Source organism: Acipenser ruthenus, chromosome 7 (genome assembly GCF_902713425.1).
Source record: "Acipenser ruthenus chromosome 7, fAciRut3.2 maternal haplotype, whole genome shotgun sequence".
Taxonomy (NCBI): Eukaryota; Metazoa; Chordata; class Actinopteri; order Acipenseriformes; family Acipenseridae; genus Acipenser; species Acipenser ruthenus.
The window spans coordinates 68118202-68135130 of NC_081195.1; the positions used below are offsets into that span (position 1 = coordinate 68118202).

The window sequence follows — 16929 nt, forward strand, 5'->3', positions numbered from 1 at the left end:
AGTCTTTATAGGTTTAGTAGTGATTGCAGAACTAATTACATGTTTTTTTTCTTTTTTAAAGCATGTGAATTACACAAAATAAGTGCTTACAGCACCACGCTTCTGCATAAATGAGCTGTCATCACCCAGCAAAATGTGTTGATTACTGTTGACTATGATCTGAAAATAAAATGCCCATTACAAAATAAATTTGGTAAAAGCAATGGACACTGTAATCACTCAAAAAAAACTTTACTGTCTTAACAGTAGCGTATGCTCAAAGGCAAATAAAAACCTTACTACTAGAAAACAAAGTGAAAATATTACAATTGGATACCTGAGGCAGAAAACAGCAAATGCATTCTGAATTACAGTACACATTCATCTCCAGCTGGCTAATTGAACAGCAAGTCATTTTTCTTTTAATCAAGTCATGCTAAACAAATAAGTATAAAGTTTTGTTTTAAAGCAGGTAGGCTGACTCTGGACTAGGCTTTTAACATTGGCCTAATTAGGACACACCACATACTGTACCTCCTGTAATTTATAATTAAGGCTCACGGGACAATCTGGAATGATACAAACTGCTTTGCAATGGGAGTCTTAAAATTAGCCTGTGCCAAGTGCCAATCAACAGGGTACTCATAAGGAATACAAGTATACTTTACAGACTACAGTAAGTGCCAATTAACAGTGTATACTGCAATAGATACACTAAGATTTTATATATATATATATATATATATATATATATATATATATATATATATATATATATATATATATATATATATATATATATATATATATATATATATATAATATATATATATATATATATATATATATATTATATATATATATATTTTTTTTTTTTTTTAATTGCGAATTCAGTGAAAATCCAAAATTATTGTTGCAAGTCTTGATTGGTACAGCTTTGTATTTCAGGTATTGTGCAGAATACCCATCTTGGAATAACGGCAGTATTAACCCATTATATTCTAAAGCCATAGAAAAAAGTGCTTAGCAGTTGAGCTAGAGGGCTCAGGAGAGCTTAATAATAATAATTGTTTTTTGAATTGCTAAAATGAACAGATTAAACTACAGAAAAGCAAAAACACACAGAGAAATCCAGGCCTGAAAATGTTGACTAATCTATTTGGTAACCTTTCTGTCACTTCCTCTGCATACTGACCCGTCTCCACAGACTCCTAACAGTCCTGATTAACGAAGGCCCACAGTTGAGTCTCACATTTCTGAGGGGGCCTTTATCCCCGTAATCAGAGTCTCGCAGGTTTTCCCTGGAAATACAATTGATCCTTTGCAGCTGTTTGGAGTAATAGCTGCGCAGGTGACTCAGTTCTTCAACCGCAGCTGCAGAAATAATTGACATTTCAGATGGAGCACTCGCCAGATTTGCTTTGTGTTGGCACTTGTGTTCCCCTGTAGGAGCTTGAGCGGTGTCCTGCCTGTTCTTTCTCTTCTTCTCTTTGGGTGTGTCTGCCTTCTGCTTCGCTCTAACTGGTGAAGCTCCAGCTGGGCATGCTGAGGGACTGTCCGCGTGGCTTTCTTTCTCTTTGTTATCTATTTGCACGTCAACCTCTATGGCAGCATGTCCCTGTATCAACTTTCCCTCTGCATTAACACGTCGATCTGCGAGTTCCGTTTCGTCATCACTGATTTGCGGTGCCTCTTCTGAAGCCTGGGTTTCTAAGGGGCTTGGGTTACATTGTCCAGCTTGGTCACGCTGCAGGTTTCTTGTTTTCTTTGTTGATTTTTTTCTCTTTTGTACAGAGGGGTTGTCCCTAATAGCTAATGTAGGAGAGCTCTCAGCCTCAGATATCGGTGGCAATACATCCTCCTGCTGGAAGATTCAGAAACAGAATTAATACTTTAAAAAGAAGCAGAACAAAAATCATGCACCGTCATGCGTAACCCACCATGCGCTCTCTAGCGAACACGTTAGTACCCATGTTACAGATTACCTGCCGTTAGTATGACACCGCATGAATCGTAACATGCACTGGAAACATGCTCCATTTTATTTATTTTTATATTGAGGCTTCACTTAAGGTGACGAAAGGAAAGGGTTTGGTATAAATTGGAAATTACGTAATTGACTGTACTTTTCTTGTTCTCCTGGAAGACTCAATCAATCACTTTCTTGATTTTCTTGGATTCCCAGCCGTCATCAGGAAGAGATCTTTTCCGCTGCCCCCCATCCTTCTTTATTCCTGCACTATTTATACCTCCTCCTCCTCCTTGTGCGCTTGTATGGGCAGACTGTGTCTTGGAATCCATAGAGGACTTTACCTGTGGATTATCAATGCAATCCAGGACCATGAGACCGTATATAAAAACTGAGAAACAGGGATTAAAGCTTATAGTTATATCCAGTGGTAATGCCAGCACTGACAAAGCGGTATGCTTAGAATAAAAAAAAAAGCTTGGAATAACAATAAGCTTGCCTATTCCTGGTCTTGTTACTGTAACAGGAGGGCACAGTGTATTAAATGGACAATGCTAAAAGCCTGGGGTCACTTTTTTTTTACTAAACAAAAACAGATTGGATCTCAATATTATGAACAAAGCGTGAAGACTGTAGCTAAGCTTAGATTTGTCAGTGAAACATCCAAGACTCAAATCACAAGTGCACATATATTACCTTCTGCAACACAGCGTGAATACTTACCATTCCTTTGCATGGGAGGCACTATTATTGATTATTGTTATTTGCAATCTTTAGATGGATTGAGATATATATATAGAGAGTCTCTCTCTCTCTCTCTCTATATCTATATATCTATATATCTATATATCTATATATCTATCTCTATCTCTCTATCTCTCTATCTCTCTATCTATCTATCTCTCTATCTATCTCTCTATCTCTCTATCTATATATATTACACACCTCTCATATGTTAGATTTGAAATAATTACATGTTATCAAAAATAGGGTGGTTCAAAAGTAGGTCATTTTCTAACAGCTTTGTACACTAGAATTGGCATTCCACTAGAAGACAGAGGAAGATCCTAAGCTTTGCATCAGAAATAGGGGACCAGTTACAGTGCAACATAAGCCTGATAATATCTTGCTAGCAATAATTCCTGGCAAGTTTGGGACCGAGTGATGCCCAAGGTATAAGAAAAAACAAGAATGAAATTACATGACTCTTAAATACAATTTTAATTGTACAAATAAGTCGTTACAAGTAATAATTAAATTTGTCATTTTTCAGCGTTGGCTATAAAAAAAAATAAGACGACCATATGCCATAAAGCCATTGTTAACCGTAAATTCACCAACAGTTACTGAAGATACAAACTGTCAGGCGACCAGAATAGCAAGCAAAAATCTAGGAGTAAAATAACTGGGCACATAAAATAATATATATAATAAAAATATATATTAAAAAAACCTGCTCACATCCTTGCAACGGTTCCATTTAAGGTAGCAGTCATCAAGTAAATATAATAGAGGGAGAAAGAGAAAAGAAATTGAGTATAGAATAAAAAAAAGCATCAAACTAATAAACAGTTTTACAAGGAAAAAAAAATACATACTACAGTTTAAGATCACATCTAACTGTAAATAAAATACAATACTGTAATGTGTTAGGCAAATACAAGGGTAAGAAATATGGTCTCAGCTACTTATTCAAATGTGTAAAGCCAGGAACAGACAGCGCAGCACTGCTGGGCATTTCTACGGTGCAATACCCCTAGTCCGCACCCGGGCACACATGAGAGGCACAAATGAGTTTTCTTACAACTGTCGAAAAAATGTAATGGTACAATACAGTAGTTGTCAGTACCACACAGTAAGCTATGTACTCGAATATAATTTACATATGGCCAAAAGTTTTGCATCACCTAGAATGTTAGGATGGTGAATTACAAAAAAAAAAAAAAATTGCGAGATTTTATTTGACATCATGCAAAATCAAAGAAAAGACAAAATGACATTGCAAAAGTCTACCAGAAACTGCAATAGTAGTACAGTATTTCATGTTAGCTTTCTAAATGTCATATTTTTACACTTTTGGAAAACTACAAAGCGATATGCAATTCAATATGTTAATGTAACATTATTTCAGCAGGTTTCATTTGACTTTATGAAGCAAAAACAGTTAATTCTATAGGGTGGGATACAAAACTTTTGGTCATAGCTGTAATGCCCCCCCCCCCCATATAATCTACTAAATAAAAACAGTGGTTTGTTTATCAAAAGTTGTTTTTGTCATTTGTTGAGCGATCAACTTAGCAAAGAAACATACATTGCTGACAGCAAGTAGCCTACTACTGAAGTGTTCAAAAATGTATCCTTTTACAGCCAGTTTTTAGTAGAAATAGTAGTGAACTACAGAAATGATGAAAAAAGGCAAAAAGTGATAACAGTATGAAACTGGCTACAGGAAGGATGCTTATCAGGGGCAATGAATAAAATACTGAACTGCCTGTCCTTGTATGAAACATGGGGGGGGGGGATCAAACACTTCAGGGTGCTTGGACACCTCCGTAGACAAGTTTGATTCATGATTTTTCCTGTCAAGCACGTGTCACCACTTGGCTGTGATTTATTAATCCACTGATGGTACCGCGCAGCAGCCAGAAAGAAATAAAATAAAAAATCCCTCTGGATTTGATTTGATTTTAATTATGCGTCACTGCGGGACTAGCGATATCGTCCCGCGCGGATCTGTCCAACACCATATGAAAGCAATGGCAGCGATACAGGCAGCGAAATGCCTCGCGTGCCGAGCCGTGCCTGTCTGTTCCACGCTTAAGTGAGGACTGAAATAAGCACAAGCACTCGAGACAATTTATCCTCACTGCAGCTACAAAACAGGAGATAACAAATGACTTTGTAGCAGAATGTGTTTGGTTTTTCTAACACAGCGATGGTAATACATATTGGGAAAGAATTACTGGAATTATTGAGTTAGCTCTGTCTGTCTTTTTTCTGTTGTTTTTTTGGTGACAATGTGATGTGACCGAAACATGAATAACTACTGAAGTTCTAACAGGACAGGTACAGCATAGCAGCTTTAGAGAGTGACGAGAGTTCAGTCTGGAGCGGGATCACAAAGACTTACTGGATCAATGCTTGTGAACTTCTTCATTTGCATCATGATCTTGTGCTTCTCGTTCTTCAGCAGACCAGCCTTCGGGCCCAATTTGATGTAGGAAATTGTAGTATATGGAGTAAAGCTAAAATCCTGTCTGGAAAAGATGGAAGAAATGTATATTACAATATATATATAAAATTTTATTTTTTTAGAACGAAAGGTAAAATCCATAATTTATACAAAACGTTGGAGCAAAAGGCTTTGAAAAATCAGCAACCAAAGAGGAGAAAACCCCTTGTTGTAAAAGTTACAAAACTACAAATAAACCCAGCAGGTATTTAATTGAAGACAGTTGGTGAAACCTGATTGAAACTTTGAAATGATATTGCTCCGTTGCGCTCAATGCCTAGGCGTTTTGTCAATCACCAAAGACATTTTGTTAAATGGCGGTGTGACATATCTACTGTGTGATATCAGGAGGTACAAATTGTGCTGTGTCAAAGTGTGCACCTGAGATACTGCTGCACCAGCAGGTAAGTGATGACCATCTCCATCTCCAGTCTGGGGAGGCTGGACGGAGGCACGCACAGGACCCTGTGCTTGGCAGCTCCCTTCCCCATCCAGGAATCGATGGTCTTCAGCGGAGTCAGCTTCTCATCCATCTGCTGAGCCTGCTGTAGGATCTGAAGAAGGTCCCTGCAGTGGTCTGCCACGTCCACCGACTCCGAGGCTGGAAGGAAGAAAGACCCACTCAAATAAAAAGTGTGCCATCTTTTAATTCTACTTTTTTATTCTTAGCAATTACAATGACTTCAGGAGAGCAAACAGGAGTTATTTTTATAAAAAAAAAAGTCCTTTCTCTTACCCTTATAAAAGTTTCCCACAGTGAAAGCAGAGCGAGGTGTAATAAAGCATAGTCAAAGTATGGTATAGCATAGGGAAGCACTGTAAAGGCCAGCAAGGTCTGGTAAAGCATATTAATAAACACGGCAAACAAGACTTGGTCGAAACATTTTCCATTTCAGCTTTTCTGCGTTTCTACACAGGATTGTCACTGTGTTACCTTCTAATGGTAAAAAAAAGTGAAAACCCAAAAGTGAACCCAAGACACTGCTTCAAGTTCAGCACAGAGAGAGAACGAGAGGGCAGAAACAGAAGTGGAGTAAAAGTACGTTTAGAACAGAAGGGAGGAAGCTATTTATTTATTTATTTTTTTACACAGTTAGAAATGCATGGAATACAAATGTAAAGTAGTAGGATCTAAAACACTGGGAACATAAAAAAAGACTACATTCTGTGCTTTTAAATGAGTTCCCCCCAATAGGGGAGGAGGGTGTGCTAACAGACAAGCATTGATGTTCTGAATGGATGGATGTTCCTGCAAACACACAGGACATTATTTGAATGAAACAGTGCAGGTCACGCATTGCAGACACTCACATGGATTATGACGGCATTGATCACACATCTTGTTGCAATGCTTTGTATCCCACACTTCATCAAAATGCTTTGCTATCAGCACGCGGCGACACCTGGGAGCAAGATACCAAATTAATATTGCTTCACTGCATGGTTGAAATGTTTTATTATATACTGTATAAATATCTAATTATTGCTGGGCCATGTATGCAATCGCTGCTTGAAATGTATTCAGTGGCAAAAATGTCCTTTGTATAGAATTCCAATTCCCCCCCCCAATTTGGAATGTCCAATTATGTTTTTGTTTTTTTCTCCTCACCGCAGGAAGTCCCCACACAGCACAGCCGTTCTGAGGGCGTGTGAGCGTCCTCCGATCTCAAGCCTAAAGCCAGAATCGCTTTAACTGGATGAGCCACTCGCAGACCACACCCCAATTCCTTTTTAAAATCAATTTCCATTTCCAATTCAAAGAAACTGGAATTGGAATTGATATCATAGAGACAAAGTAATTGTTGTGATTGTTCATCTGCTTTCATTTGAAGCCAGTTTAAATTGACTAACGGTGACTTCAGTTTAATTTGTTGCCACTGTGAGACGCTCGTTTTAACAGAATACTGCGAATTGTAATTTTGATCAATGATGTGCTGGAAATGATTAAAAGGGAATGGGAATTGAAAAGTAGAACTAATACCAACCCTGATTCCTTCATAGAATAGAATTTGAAAATGACTGCATCAAAAAGATATTGTATCATGCAAGGGAAATAATTCAGAAATGACATCTGAAATTACAGTGGAGTGTTTCTCTACTTTCCTAATTTGATGCAGTACAATTTTTTTATGGTACAAAACCTTTACAGCCAATTCAAAATGAAACACTATTCAAATATGTGTTGAAATTTTCTAAGGACTATTCAAACATTAAAAAGAATAATAATTTCATCCGTTATATGTGTGAAACGTAGCCTTGGTGGTCCAGTGGTTAAAGATAAGGGCTTGCTACCAGGAGGTTCCCGGTTCAAATCCTTGCTCAGCCACGGACTCACTGCGTGTGACCTTGAGCGACCTTGAGCAAGTCACTTAACCTCCTTGTGTTCTGTCCTTCGGATGAGACGTAAAACCGAGGTCCTAGTGCAAGTGACTCTGCAGCAGCAGTTATTGATGCATAATTCATCCCCTAGTCTCTAAGTCACTTGGATAAAAGCATCTGCTAAAATGATTGTTAAACAAACACATTTATTATAAACTAAAAAAAACTGCAGGTTCTCATTTGGTCCCTTTATTTTAACATTATTATCTACTTTCCTTAACTTAAAGCACAAGGAAAAAGGCTACTTTGAGGAAATATAATAATAATAATAATAATAATATACCTAGTTGCATCCTGGCAGTAGGACACCATTTGGTAGAGCTTCTGTTGACCAACTTTCTCCATTACGACCATTGAACTTACTTTAAAGATGTCTACAAAACTGTAGTACAAAATGCAATCCGCATTCCGGTCATCGCGACCTACAAATACAAAATAATAAAATAAAAAAACCTGAGCTCATCTTGTACTCGTTTACATGCACAGCATCATATCCCTTTGGGATTAAGGCCAGTCCCTGGATTCAGCAGAGCACCTTTCAGGACTGACACTGTTACTAAAGATGTTAACTAGAGATGCTCATAGTCAGAACCTTCCTCAGTGTTGTAGAGGCACGTCAATCATGTGTCAGAGCAGGAATTCAGTTCTAAACAGAACATACTTTGAGGCTTATTAAGAAGTATCATGTATCCATAACATGTGCAAGGGGGCAGTGGAGCACCCTCAAACAAACACTTAGCTGCTTCGTGCAAGGGGCTAAAAACACAAAGAGATTGACCAGGAAGGACACAATGAAGTGCATCAGGTCAAACACTTAGCTGCTTCGTGCAAGGGGCTAAAAACACAAAGAGATTGACCAGGAAGGACACAATGAAGTGCATCAGGTCAAACACTTAGCTGCTTCATGCAAGGGGCTAAAAACACAAAGAGATTGACCAGGAAGGACACAATGAAGTGCATCAGGTCAAACACTTAGCTGCTTCATGCAAGGGGCTAAAAACACAAAGAGATTGACCAGGAAGGACACAATGAAGTGCATCAGGTCAAACACTTAGCTGCTTCGTGCAAGGGGCTAAAAACACAAAGAGATTGACCAGGAAGGACACAACATAGTGCATCAGGTCAAACACTTAGCTGCTTCATGCAAGGGGCTAAAAACACAAAGAGATTGACCAGGAAGGACACAATGAAGTGCATCAGGTCAAACACTTAGCTGCTTCATGCAAGGGGCTAAAAACACAAAGAGATTGACCAGGAAGGACACAATGAAGTGCATCAGGTCAAACACTTAGCTGCTTCATGCAAGGGGCTAAAAACACAAAGAGATTGACCAGGAAGGACACAATGTAGTGCATCAGGTCAGCCGAATATAAAACCAAGACACAGTGTAGAAGATCCATTTTAAAACATGTGCCGATGTTCAGGTGCGGCTAGTTAGCAGCAGGCTGTATTATGTTCTGCAGTTTTTAAAGTCACCCCCATCTCTGTTACCCATGTACCGACCCAGGAGGACTGGAGACCAACAGGCCACCTCCGTTCCTCCGGTCAAGCCAATCACCCCTTTGCACCTAAACAACCGAAGCAGCAGATGTTTCCAAGCTACTGAACCAAGAGTAAAAATGTCACGTAATAAAATAGCTACTTTTGCAGGTGGGTGCAACTGAAATGTGCATCTTCCTGGCTGAATTGAGTGAGAACCGACACATTTAAACCAGTGCAGAGATCTATCACAATAGCCCTTTCAGAGAGTTGGTTTTCAGCAAGCAATAGTTTAGTACCTGCACGGCCGCTCTCCTGGTAGTAATTCTCCATAGATTTGCTCATTGTATGATGAATAACAAACCTCACGTTAGGCTTATCAATCCCCATTCCAAAGGCTACTGTTGCCACCACAACCTACAAGGAAACAGATCAAATGTAGTTAATTTTATTTAACTGTTTTCACAGTAATATGCTACAAATTACACTTTTTGTTTTACAGACAACTCAAAAATTAAAGAACATGTGAATATGTGTTTAAATTCAAATAAAATATTCGAACAGATAAAAACCCATCTCTCGTCTCAGCATTCGCTGCACTTCTGAGTGCAGTTGTTCTTAGTACAGTTAATTTGGTGCTGCATAGTTTGGAAGTCATTGGGTTGACTTGATTGTTTCATTCGCCTTGCAAGACAAGAGAGCAAGCAACAAAAGGCAGCAAAATAAATCAGTAGAAAAAAAATCAATAGTATGTGCATTAATTAATTATTGGCTCAAGTTGCAATGTTTGTCGTTTCTCATCTGTATTCAGTCTACAGAACATGTAGTAAGAAATGATTTGCGGTGTAACTTTTTGGCTCAGTTTTTCAAGTACATTTTTGAACATTTTCTTAGGGATATCAGTGAGCAGGATTCCCGAGTGAGTGAGTGAGTGAGTGAGTGAGAGAGAGCTTTTCCAGTCTCATTAATAACTGCTTTGATTCACATTACAGGACTCTTAAATCAATAACTTGCTACCAGCAGCTGCAATCAGTGGCATGGCTATTAGACACTTCTACACATGCTGGCCACAGTACCTGGAGTTTGTTCTCAGTCCACTTGTTATGCACACTAGACTTCTCAGTTGCTTCCATGTTGGCATGGTAAGGCTTGGCCTTTATTCCCATTTTCTGCAGATTTACAGAGACGTACTCGGAGTCCTTCTGGGAAAAGCAGTAAATGATACCTGTGGAAAATTCAATTTTTTTAAAATTCCGATATAAAGGCTGCTGGTAATTATGTATACAATACAGATACCATGTAAAAATAACTGAGGTGATAACATTATTATTTATTTCTTAGCAGACGCCCTTATCCAGGGCGACTTACAATTGTTACAAGATATCACATTATTTTTACATACAATTACCCATTTATACAGTTGGGTTTTTACTGGAACAATTTAGGTAAAGTACCTTGCTCAAGGGTACAGCAGCAGTGTCCCATACCAGGGATTGAACCCACAACCCTCCGGTCAAGAGTCCAGAGCCCTAACCACTACTCCACACTGCTGCATTGCAGTCAATTGCCTGTGCACTTCCATTAATAAATAGTACCTTTATTAAAATATAATAAATCCACATACAAGATTTTTTTTATTATTATGGCCATGTACTGTACCTGACTGATCTTTGTATCTCTTATTGATTAATTTCACAATGTCTTCAGTGAAATCTTCAGTGCTTGACGGTTTCAGACGTACCTTTAAATAAGCAAAGGCAATATTCAGCAATAAGAAGCAGACCAAAAAGCCAGAACAAATACGCTGCCTGGACACTATCTACCTGCTTGGATTTGGCATTGCCCTGGTATCAAGAATGTTTTCCTGGGATACTTCTCTACTACCTTGTTTTACTTTGGCGCTGTTCAGATCAAGTCCACCCAACAATGCTGCAGCTGTACCCTGATGGCGATGGCTACTTTCAAGAGAATGCACCCATCCACCATGCCAAAATCAGGACCTAATGATGGACAGTGGTGTTTTCATTGGAATTACTACACAGTATGTTATTACCAAGAATGAATGCAAGTGGAGGCAGCTAGGTTGCAGCACCAAAAACCTACAATGTATAATTTCTAAATGAAAAACTCCCCATCAGTGCTGATTGCTGAAATCTTGCTTCATATTCATTGCTCTCCGATACATTAAAGTAAAAAGCATTCAACTTGTGGAGCTGGATCTGAGGAGGATTTATTCAACGTATGTATTTATAAATTTGAACACACCTCATAATAAAGGTTAGGCCTATTGAACGAGGCAGACAGCGTAATGGTATCTTTGAGGCACAGGATTTCCTCGCAGTCCTTGAGCACGCTCTTGGTGGCAGTCGCAGTCAGTCCGATCAAAGGAACGCTTGGGAACTGTCGTTTCAGGATACCAAGGACCTTGTAGTCTGGATATTGAAACAGAAGGAGGTTTACAAACCACATGGGAAGAGCAAATACATCAGAATAAATCAATCACACACTCACTACTTCCAGCTGAAGAACATCTGTATTGAGACATCACAATAAATATCCCCGACACGTTTCGACAGCAACATCTTGTGCAAACACATCAACACATGCACTAGAACAACGACCCGAGCCCCGACTGCTTTGTTACTGGCGGCTATGGGACAGAAAAGCTTTTACTAGACTAACATGGTTCCTTTAAGGAATACCAGCCTCTTAATCCTCATGGAGTACCCTAACCATCATGGATACCTGGTCTGAAGTCATGTCCCCACTGGCTGCAACAGTGCACCTCATCCACTGCAATGCGTGTCAGCCGGCCAGCATGGTAAGCTTTTTCCAGCTTGGACATGAACATTTTGCTTTTAGCAATTTTCTCCGGGGTGACGTAAAGCAGTTTCATATCGGACGTCTTGTCAAGCATCGCACTCTGAACTGATTTAACATGTTCCTGGGAAAGAAAAAAACACATTTCTGCTTTGCTCCAGCCTCAGTCCTAATCTTCACAGAAATATAAATGGATACAAGATTACCTTTGAGCTAGATGCATTAATCGTGGCTGCTGAAATCCCTAACTTCTCCAAACTCATAAGCTGGTCCTCCATCAAAGAAACCAGTGGAGCAATTACCAAGGTAAACCCTGCAATAAAAAGAATGCTTTGTTAATTTACACAGCTTCACCAAGAGCATGTGTTTAAAATAAACATATGTACCTGCTTAATGATCAGTGGCACTTCTTACATCCCCATTTCCAGTGATTAACTAAAATGAGGAAACTGTATTTGGAAACTGAGAATACAAATCTTACTTTATACAATCATACAAGTCCCTTCTAATCCACTGTGAACCGATTCATCCTGCCACCACATCACAGCTTACTACCTGCGCAGCCAACCTGGGCCTCAGATACTAGGGCTCTGTGTGGCAGGTGGGGTCTTAATACATGCTGGACAGGAAATTCATTTATAGTGTGGCATCAGGATAAACCAGCTTGGTCTCAGTCAGAATTAAAACTAAAAATGTACAGCAGAACGACAAGGGTGAATATTAAACAGAAGCTGCAGTGGACATTGCGAGAAAGGGTGTGCACAGACAGTACCCTCGGAGCAGCCCGCTGGCAGCTGGTAGCACAGACTCTTCCCTCCTCCGGTGGGCATGATCAGAAACATGTCCCTCCCAGACATGGTGATGTTGATGGTCTCAAGCTGCAGGGGCCGGAATGCGGAGAGTTTGAACATTTCGAGAGCTTTCTGAACCTTCTTGGACCAAGGGAAATCTGGGAAAATAAGCAGTCAAGCAAATACTGTAAAACACTACATAACTGCGGCAACTTCATTTTGCGGATGTCTCACTACGGACATACAGCAAAAAACATTTACGCATGCAAACTATACATACAACTTGGAGGCTGTGTGGTCCAGTGGTTAAAAAAGGGCTTGTAACCAGGAGGTCCCCGGTTCAAATCCCACCTCAGTCACTGACTCATTATGTGACCCTGAGCAAGTCACTTAACCTCCTTGTGCTCTGTCTTTCGGGTGAGACGTAATTGTAAGTGACTCTGCAGCTGATGCATAGTTCACACACCCTAGTCTCTGTAAGTCGCCTTGGATAAAGGCATCTGCTAAATAAAGAAATAATAATAATAATAATAATAATAATAATAATAATAAAAACCTTGCTTAGTGAAGCTTTGCAAGTCCACCTCTTCCTTTTTGCTTGGCCCTGCATCCTTGGTGCACTGTTTCAGCTTCTTCTGCAACCGGTCCTTGCTGGCATTCAGTTCCCTCTGACGTTCCTGAAGATCACTAATCTGTAGCTCCACTGCCTTCAGTTCATTCTCAATGGAGTCCAACTCCTGCAATATCTCTGCAAGAAACAGAACATTTTCACAAACCCAGCAAACATAACCTTGTAACTCCCGTCACTTTGAAACTCCACCCCCTTGCCCAACCCGCCCCCAAACACACACGCACACAAACCTAATGCAATAAATCCTGCATACCTAAAGAAAGTATACACATTCTTTTCAGGCACTGTTTCTTTTTCAACTCTAAAAAGATTTTTAAAATTTTTTTTTTTAAAAGTACCTACCAGCAATATCGGCCATTTCAAACACCAATGTGAACAATGAACATTCAGGTCCTCAATTCGCTGTTTTTCAGAACACCTGTAAAAACATTTTAAAAAGCACTTAGTTCATTTTTTGAACTGCACATAAATACATTACAGCCCAGTGCAAAGAAGGAGGCTGTTAAGTACAGTGCTCATATACTGTATTGCTGCTACATACATTCTCCAAGACTGTTACTATAAAGGAGAGCTCCTGGTCTACAGGATTGCTGCAGTAGTGAAACCCCAGTTGACAGCTTGGAAGAAGACCCATCCAACTGAAGAACTGAACAGAGAGTATCATATCAATGTACTGTATAACCTCAATTCCAAACCCACTCTAATAAACTGACTGCTCAATCAAACACACCACTAGAAAGCAGGGACATTCAAACTCAGATCTTCACTACACTCATCAAATGTGATCCATGGGCCCCTCCCCACTCTATGACTTGACTCCAATGATTGTAATGACAGTGTGTGCTTGTTTACTGACTTGCAGGTTGCAACATTAACAAAAAAGTTTAAATACAGAAGCATGTTTACACTTTTGAAGTTCATTGGCTACAACACCTTTATACACAGGTGTGTGTGTGTGTGTGTGTGTGTGTGTGTGTGTGTGTCTTTTGTCCTCAAACACTTCATAACAAACCATTCATTCAGTCAGCAGGTCTCCTGTATCAATCATAGTACAGGAGTGGAAAGGTCGATATAACAAGTATTAAAGTCAACAATTAAGATGATCGGCTTCCCGCCTCCATGATAAATAGGTGATTTCCGACTGGCATAATCTGGATAAGGGCTCACTGTTTTAAATCCTTGAAGAATGAGAAGACGCACAGTTTAATAGTTGGGTCTTAAGTTAAGAGTTCCATTTCTTGTAGCTTGCAAACTGTTTTGTATACAAGAATTACAATAAATACAAAAATGTACAGTTTCACGACATCATCATTAAAAAAAAAAAAAAAAAAATCTACTGTGAGCATTTGTAAATATTTGCTATAACGCCCGGTACCAAATGTGTGCTATAAACATACTTGATCAAGACCGTGCACTACATTATATAACCGTATAAACTCTGAATTAAGTGCTTACATTAAGTGAATAATACTAACCGTGTGTACAACCAGATGAACACGTCACAGCCTGCAAACCCTTGGAGACCAACAGACAAGGATACTGATTCCAGTGAAACAGAACTGGAACAGCGCCTGATGCGGCCTCCTGGTGTTGGCTCAGTTAGGTATTTCTTAACAAAATGCCGACTGCAGACTTTGGTGTGTTCAGTCACTGTAAAATGTATCTCCTCGAATATTTGTAAGCCACGTTTTTCTCGTCTCTTCATGCACCAGAAATGCATGAAAACATGCAGATAAATCGTACCGTGCCTAAGCGGAGAATAGTGATCACTACCATTTCCTTATCATCGCTGATAAATTAAAGGTTTTCACAGTTCTGCCTTAAGTACCATCATTGTATTTCTCTCAGCAAGTAAAAAAAGAAAGCAAGTGATACATCTTTGTAAATCGTTCAACACAACAGACAAAATGTAAACAACAGGATTTCGAACCCGCCGCTCTCTCGCCGGAAGCGGAGATACCGGTACAGCTGAGACGTGACGTCATTAGCTGCAAGTAGCCTCGCTGCTCTTCGCGGGCCGAAGCGGTGAAAGCGATGCGTTATTATTGCGAAGCTGTTGCGAGAGTTTCGGAACTGTCCAGTTATTAATGACCGGAGCTGAAGAGCGGGTAGCAAGTCAAATGCTGCGGCGAACCGGAGACCTCCAGTATACCTCTATGGCGAATACGAGACAACGAATGCGATAGGAAGGACAAGCAAACCGTTTATACAACCGGTAATTATTCAATTTGGAGTGATAATTGTGTGGGGGGTTTGATCATCCTCTGGAACCAAATTGTAAACTCAGTTTAGCCCAATAAAAGGTATCCTATCTCCTCTTTCAGTATCATCCCTGGACTGATGCGCCCACCATTTCCTATCAACGACTTACAAGTTTAAAACAGTGAAATTCAGCAGATATTTAATTACACAAAGTCGTGTATTAATTTGATTTGCAGAGTGCGCAGCAAAGTCCAGAACGTATTTGCCCCCCATTTACTCGTAAATCACACGAAGAAGTTGCTTTCAATAATGAATACATTTTGCACCCGCTATTAAAAGATTGCATTAAACAAGCTAAATTAAACCCAATCAATTTGATTATAACTGCACCACTCATAAAAACGTAGTGTATTAATGTCACTGTATTAATGTCACTGTATTATATATATATAATTTATTTATTTAAGTATGCAGTGCTAGCTGGGGCGAGATTTCCTAAACTAAAAAGGTCCGAGACAGTAAAAGCAAAGCACGCACGATTGATTGCACTGGTGACAAAGCAAGCCCCTTTCGGCAATACAGTTCGAAACGTAAAAGGCTGCTGGCGAGAAGCAATCCAAATGCTGCTTAAAATGTGTGCTTGTTATTCGAAACATCTACCTGACCGGCGAAAAAAACCCGCCACAGCTAATATACTTACTTACTACTCCTCCGCCTTCCCTTCTTTTCCTGGGTCGCTGTTTCAATTTCCACCTCGCCACAGATCCTTCCCTCCTACATCATTTTTCTCCCTACGCGTATTCCTGAAGAGACACGAAGTGACGACGGTGTGGGTTCAACCGAGAGACTGCTGTGATTGGATACAACCCGAGAGGCTACGGCTGCTGTGATTGGATACAACCCGAGAGGCTACGGCTGCTGCGATTGGGCGCGGAGTTTTGAAGCAGGGAGGGAGAGGAGGCGAGAGTAGAATGACTGAGCATTAACAACTGGATTGTTATGGTGCCATTGTATTATTTTCTTTTCTTTTATAATAGCGATAGATATGGTAATTTATTGCACATTATCTGTTAGACTGATGTCTGTCGAAAATGCTGATGCATAAAACAGCCGAGTAGGACAGGATTTCTAGCTCTTCAGCACATTTTACTGACATTTGCAATATGTTTTTCATGTGTATGACTTCTCAGGATTTCTGGCACTTCAGCACATTTGACTGACATTTGCAATATGTTTTTCATGTGTATGACTTCTCAGGATTTCTGGCACTTCAGCACATTTGACTGACATTTGCAATATGTTTTTCATGTGTATGACTTCTCAGGATTTCTGGCACTTCAGCACATTTGACTGACATTTGCAATATGTTTTTCATGTGTATGACTTCTAAGTTTCCCAATCCATTCAGTCTTGACTTTAATCTACTTCCATATACATTTCAATCATT

At 39.6% G+C, this 16929-nt stretch overlaps 2 protein-coding genes across 8 annotated transcripts; both read right to left on the bottom strand.

Annotated features, from left to right (window-relative positions):
* Positions 1-1153: 1153 nt before the first annotated feature.
* On the bottom strand, positions 1154-1952 carry LOC131737617 (uncharacterized). Its single transcript, XM_059027880.1, has 2 exons — positions 1920-1952; positions 1154-1843 (listed from the first exon to the last, which is right to left on the bottom strand). Exons 1-2 carry the CDS (start codon positions 1950-1952, stop codon positions 1154-1156), a joined length of 723 nt encoding a protein of 240 aa, XP_058883863.1.
* Positions 1705-16316, bottom strand: LOC117415760 (ATP-dependent DNA helicase Q1-like). 7 transcript variants are annotated; one of them, XM_034026542.2, is made up of 16 exons: positions 16183-16316; positions 13623-13698; positions 13206-13397; positions 12631-12807; positions 12065-12171; positions 11784-11982; positions 11304-11470; positions 10698-10779; positions 10115-10263; positions 9338-9455; positions 7843-7981; positions 6492-6583; positions 5562-5781; positions 5079-5205; positions 2106-2292; positions 1705-1843 (listed from the first exon to the last, which is right to left on the bottom strand). In XM_034026542.2, the coding sequence occupies exons 2-15, from the start codon at positions 13636-13638 to the stop codon at positions 2128-2130; spliced, it is 1950 nt and encodes a 649-aa protein (XP_033882433.1). In that variant the 5' UTR covers positions 13639-13698; positions 16183-16316; the 3' UTR covers positions 1705-1843; positions 2106-2127. The 7 variants fall into 7 exon arrangements, 6 of the variants coding, with proteins under 6 accessions (XP_033882433.1, XP_058883711.1, XP_058883712.1 ...); XM_059027728.1 differs by having other exon boundaries at positions 16187-16290; XM_059027729.1 differs by lacking the exon at positions 16183-16316 and adding an exon at positions 14756-15151.
* Positions 16317-16929: the final 613 nt, after the last annotated feature.